This window comes from Cyprinodon variegatus, unplaced genomic scaffold, assembly GCF_000732505.1.
Source record: "Cyprinodon variegatus isolate N-32 unplaced genomic scaffold, C_variegatus-1.0 Scaffold1398, whole genome shotgun sequence".
NCBI lineage: Eukaryota > Metazoa > Chordata > Actinopteri > Cyprinodontiformes > Cyprinodontidae > Cyprinodon > Cyprinodon variegatus.
The window spans coordinates 148638-154763 of record NW_015151851.1 but is presented as its reverse complement, the minus strand read 5'-3'; the positions used below and the strand labels follow the sequence as shown (position 1 = coordinate 154763).

At 37.8% G+C, this 6126-nt stretch overlaps 1 protein-coding gene across 1 annotated transcript in view; it reads left to right on the top strand.

Annotated features, from left to right (window-relative positions):
• The first annotated feature begins 2368 nt into the window (after nt 1-2368).
• Nucleotides 2369-6126, top strand: part of LOC107103220 (chromosome unknown open reading frame, human C11orf53) — a 26343-nt gene continuing 22585 nt past the window's right edge. Inside the window, exons 1-2 of the mRNA XM_015402795.1 lie at nt 2369-2569; nt 3507-3607. Of these exons, the coding sequence (XP_015258281.1) occupies nt 2560-2569; nt 3507-3607 (111 nt within the window). The 5' untranslated portion in view covers nt 2369-2559. The remainder of the gene's footprint in view (nt 2570-3506; nt 3608-6126) is intronic.

Genomic DNA, 6126 nt, shown 5'->3' with positions numbered 1-6126 from the left:
ATAATCGATTCTTGCCTTCAAGAATCGATGCAGTAGATCACAAAAATTAGAATCGCGATGCATCGTCATGACGATTATTTTGCACACCCTTAGTAGGCACTGACTTATTAGCTTGGTTAGCCATGTCACTACCAGATCCGTCCTGCACATGCACCACCAGCTCATTTGCGCATCAAGATATACATCCGGGTCGCCCTCGATTTTATTTTGTTAAAAAGACCTAAATGCATTCTGACATGTATACCACAAATAAATAATACTACTTATACTTCAGCGATGGTTTTAAGGTGCCATTTTATTGTATCTCTTGTACTACATCCATCGGTTTTGCTCTTGTTTTTCATCCCTTTGCAGGCGATGAAGCAGACTGAAGATGTTTTATCGTTATCTCCTTTTTATCTCGATTTTCATTCATCTTTTCTCCCTTTTCCTGTTTTTCCTTTCCTGTTCTACTTACATCGCAGTGTCCATACGATCTGTAATAATCTCTGCTTAATTATAATAGAGCTATTTATATGCATAAATCAAGCGAAATCACTGCTCCACTTGTGAAAGTAAAATCTGTTGGGTTCTTTTTGGCATCAAGACAATTATTCTTATTTCCACATTGCCAGACACTTAAATGACGTTTTTCCCTCCCCAAAAATAGTAAACGTACTAAAATATAATGTGTTAAAGGTTAAAATTGTATTTCCTGAGAAAATACTTGCCTTAAAATCCTTTCTGTTTTATCAGTCATCTGTGTCCGATCTGCACCTGAGATGGCTACGCTACTTCCACAAGCTAACTTTTTTGGCTTTGAATTTAAACATAAATCTAGTCTTTTTGAGTTTTATGTTTTCCTTTCGTGTTAACAATGGTATATAGTGCGTAATCTAAAGAGAGAAACAACTAAAATGCAGATAAACATGGTTTAATCATATTTTGCCGGACTGCTCTGAGCGTGTCCCGTGATGACGTCAGAGAAGCAGTTTAACAGAGAAAATGTAAAAAGCATCAAAATTGTCTCACAAAAGCCATAAAACATTTCTTAAAGATGTGTATTAGTATTCTTTAGAGAGTTAAGGATAGAAATAAGTCATTTTAGCACCAAAATGATATTATTTATGGACACCCGGATGTATATCTGGTCGGATTGCTCTTCTGGGACGGTTTGGGTAGTGACAGCCATCCTGATTTATTTTTGTCCATATCAGCAGCCGACTTCTCAGTAATGTAATTTTTGTTCTTTTTAATGCGCTGCAACCGGCACCATGCAAATTCAAGCAAAAAAAGGTGGTTCCACTTAAATGTTCATCTAGTTTGTCTCACTGGTTTCCCTGTCGTTACGAAATCATGTGTGTAAAAATGAAACGGGGCTAAAAATGCAGCGGGAAACTCATGTAAATTTATATTGACATGTTTGACAATCTAATAAACTGCATACGTTTTGATCTAAAGGCAAAGCTCATAGGTCTGAGTAAGAAAAAAAAAAGTCATTTTGAGAGTTTGTTGCGGCAACAGACATAAACTGTTTAGTGAAGCATGCCCCCAGCTATTCCAGCCACTCTTTTAAACACAAGCTTAAGATGAGTCATTTGTTTTTTTACTTTGCTCAAAGTGTTTTATACAAATCCTGAAAAAGTTATTTGAGAGGAAAATGATATAGCTATGTTCGTTTATGCAAAAACGGCCATATGATCAAAATATGTTTAACAAAACACGTTTTTTATTAAATGTATAAAATGAGTTGTCCCTGCTCCACCTGCGAAAACAGATGATCAGTGTTCTCAATTGTGGCTTGGCAGAGTATTTATTTATATGCTTCACGGATGCCAAAACTCAAACTAAAAGTAAAAACAAGTCCATCCCACATACAGTAACCTGCACTGCATGGAAGCTTCTGAACCTCTAAATCAGAAAAGTGGAAACAACATATCCTTCTAAATTCAGATGAAGAGAGGAGGACTGACGAGCGACTCTCTCAATGCAAAAAACTTTTATCTGAAGAATATTTTTTCTTGAATTGGGGAGAAAAGTGAGACACTTTGCCAATGAAACAAGACAATTAACATTTAAAATAACAAAAATAATTATATTGCCTTATTTCAAGCGCATATTATCTAATTATCTTATTTTAAGAGTAAAAACACTCATTCCGTTACCAATCCATCGTATTTATCTGCTGAAATTAAGAGTAAATACACTTAATTAAAGAAGCATTTACTTATTTCTGGTTCGGTTTTGCAGTGCTCTTTCATTTTCCCTGATGCTTCCTAAACTCTAATCTTGACTAAAGATGCAAATAGTCTAAAAAACGTCCCCACCAAGTATTTGCATTTAAACAAATAGATAAAAGGTCATTTTGAAAAGCTGCCTCCTCATGACTGCAGTGTGAGGTGGCATGTTCCATGTGTCCCTGCCCTCCTGACAGTGTGGTTAAAGCTCCCTAAGTGGCACGCCACTCAGTATGGTGCTGCTCTCCTGGATTGAGCCACTGTAGGCAAATACAGCTGAGGGAGAACAGAGCAGCCTCTGTGGGTGTGTGTATGAGAGCGTGCAACACTGTTCAGCATCATCATGGATACAGGTAAGTCCCTCTCATTCATATATTAACTCTCTTTTCCTAATAGAAATATTGCAAATGTCAGTTATATTAAGATGACAGAGTTTTATTTTATGCTGGCATGCCTTATTTTTACATTTTAAAGAACTTAGTCTGGGTAATGATCTTCCTTATGTGTGACAATTTATACCTGAAACCTGTTAGATTATGTGTCTCTTTGCATTGAGCCCTGCTTCCAATAGAAATATGTCTGCTGACAAAAAGTATTCTAAATGTATTATTCTATATAATAAATGAAGGATTTTTGTATCGTTTTGTATTTGGGAAAATCAATAAAACTCATAACTTCCTTTCCACAGAAAAAAAAATAAGGAATATATACATTTATTTCAAATTCAGAGTTTTTTATTTTAATTTTTTTCAAGAATCTCTTAGCTGGGCAGATTGGGAGCTTATCTAAAATATCCATTCAAAAAGCTGGGGTCTTTTACATATAGTTTTTTGCATGCAATTTCCGTTTGCATAATAAAGTTTGCATTTTCATTGAGTTTGGACCTTTGCTTCCCAGGAATGTCCCCAAATCACACCAGCACCGATGTCAGATTTATTAAAACAAATGCGGAATAAGCTGGTTAATAAATAAATGCGATTTCTCATTTTTTTATTTCTTTTTTGTTAATTTTCCCCTAAAGCTTAGTTTATTGCCTGGTGGAAATCAAGTGTTTTTTAAGTTAATTGCTTCATTTTAGCCATCCATTTGCATTAACCAGACCAAGGGATATTTCCATGACATTTACACACACAATCCCAAAGAGTCATTCGCCTATATGCATAAAACTGTGAAGCATTCAAATGAACACACATTTGTGGGGATGGATGAAAATTTGTATGAATTTGTGTTGGAGAATGAACTGTTTCTCCATATGTTTCCTCTCAGTGGCTTTTAATCTCTGCTCTCCAGAATATTCCAAGAGAGTGTACCAGGGTGTCCGGGTCAAGCACACGGTGAAAGACCTGCTGGCGGAGAAGCGATCCCGACAGACAAACGGGCCCAGATATAACGTAAGCACGGATCATTCTGCTATTGTACGCTCCTGTGCCGTCTGTCCTCGTCATCTTTCATAAACCAAACACTGTAGCCACAGTTGACATTCAGTTAACAACACAATTATGCCGTCGCCTTTAAATAGTATCCTCTCCCTGTTTACATATGGTGTTGTTTTGTGCTCTAATGAGCCAATGGGTGATCCGTTGACCACCTGTACCTGCCTCCTCCCTCTGTTTCTGCTGCCCTCAAGCACTCATAAAGCCCATCTGTAAATACCTGTGCATAGTGTGTGCAGATAAAGACCTCACAAAAGAACATTGACACAATGCGTGCAAAGGCAATGGCCGTGATCTTCCAAAAACTCCCTGGAGGTGGAGGTGGAGGCGGGGTGGGAGGACAGGGAGCGAAGGGGAGACAGAGAAAGAGCCGATGCAGGAGGCTGCCTATGCAAAGTTTGATTAACACACACCTGCCAGCCGATATTGTCCTCTGCTATGAGCGAGCTGCAGACAAACCTCCTATTGTTGTCAAACACACACACACACACACACACACACACACACAACCCAGCATGTACATACAGACAAATCTGACTGTATCTTAGATGTCTGCATGCAGGAGCAAGACTGGCTTTTCATTACCACCAATTGCACGTCAAAAGGCTTTCATGGCACCCTATTTACTCACTGGTTTCCCTCTAATGCTGGCATGTCCACTCTGCAGATATGCAGACTGCTCACCACTCAGTTGGTTGGAGGATAAAGTGGTATTACAACAAGAAAAAAATCTCTACATCTTTACTTTCTATTCTGAAGATGCTTGATGATTTCCAAAAGGTTGAAGCTAAAAAACAAACCGAATTCCAATCCAGGAAGCTTTTTCAATTCAAAATGTCTGGATCAGCGTTGAGTTCCAGGCTTTTATAGACGAGACCGAACAGAAGCTTTGTAATGGCTTAGAAAACATGCACACTGAAACCCGATATTGGCCCATTCCTCTGAAAAGGCAGTCATTAAGGGTCATAGTTGTCCTTACTGACCTGATGAGACATTTTGTTCCCCTGCATAGCGATGGGGGTTGAGATGGCATTGGGGAGGAATCAACTCTATCGCTACGTTGTGGGTTTTTGAGAGCTGAAACCTGAGTCCAGCCCCTCTGTTTAAGGACGGTTTTTCTCCTTTAACATAAATGGCTTCCTTCACACCCCTTTCAAAACACCTGTCTTTCTTTTTTAATCTAAAATGTGATCATTTCAGCGGATGTAGGCTGTGGTTTGTTGGACAGAAAACAAGCTCTGCTCTGCCAGAACTAATAGGGTTTTATGCAAACACACAAGATGAATCATACACTGGGAATAAAGCTCTGTTTCAAACATAAATCTTACCGACAGCCTCAGACTTAATGGTTTATCTACCGAATCAGAAGATCTCTGTTCTAGTCTGGATTCACTGACGAATATCTCCACTTTTAAATCATAATGAGTTAATAGGAACACTAGTACAAATCCTACTACAAACAGTAGGATTTGTACTTCTACTCAAGTAAAAAACATGAATACTTTTGACATCTGTGCCTATTTCAGTATTCCTCAGCTATACCTTCAATATAAGGTCAAATATTGAAATATAAGCCCTAAACTTACTGGTTTCTCATAAATATTTGTATGATATCAGCCTGGTACTAAATGTGTCAGAAAAAGATCTATTGTAATAAGCAAAAATATGGTTTCCCTCATTTAATTAACATGTAGTTATATATGTAACCAGGTTAACGGAGGTTATTAACCGTTTTGACATTTTTAACGACGCAGTTCTTCCTTCCTATAATTAAAACCTGTTCTACTTTACACATTTTCTAAAGATTAAATAAAAAACACCCCCTTTAAATTCTGTTGCTTTGCATATGTAAGCTTTAAGTGGCATATTTAATTATTTAGTAGCTTCCATTCCTTGATTTGGTTAATAGATAATGATATGTTAGGAATTGGATCTTAACTTTTTAAATGTTGAAACCCAGAGAAAATAGTCAATCCTTTTTACCGAGACTGTGTGCTGAGCTCCATGTTGAAACAGATTCAAGCCCAAAGCCAAACATCAGTGTGAAAGGGGGGAGGGCAGATGCTTCAGGCGGGGTCAAAGGGTTTTTCATTCCATGGTTTTTACTAATATAACACACACTAAAGACTGTGGTCTGCTAAAAAAGCATAGGTGTTGAGGTGACTGCTGTACTTAGATCTGGGGCAAGTCTCAGGCTCTCAGTCTGGTGGTTCAGAATTCAGTTTCTGATCGCATTTTTTTTATTCATTTTCTTTGATGACCTGTTGCCGAAGAAATATAATACGTCAATAATTTCAGCTTTCTGATGATGGTAGAAACAACCTTCAAAAGCTGAAATTTTTCTTTTCAGCTCAGAAACATTTAGCCCCATTTACACTAGCCTTTTCACACTGTGCTGAGAACGGTCAGTAAATGGGGCTAAATGTTTCTGAGCTGAAAAGAAAAATTTCAGCTTTTGAAGGTTGTTTCTACCATCA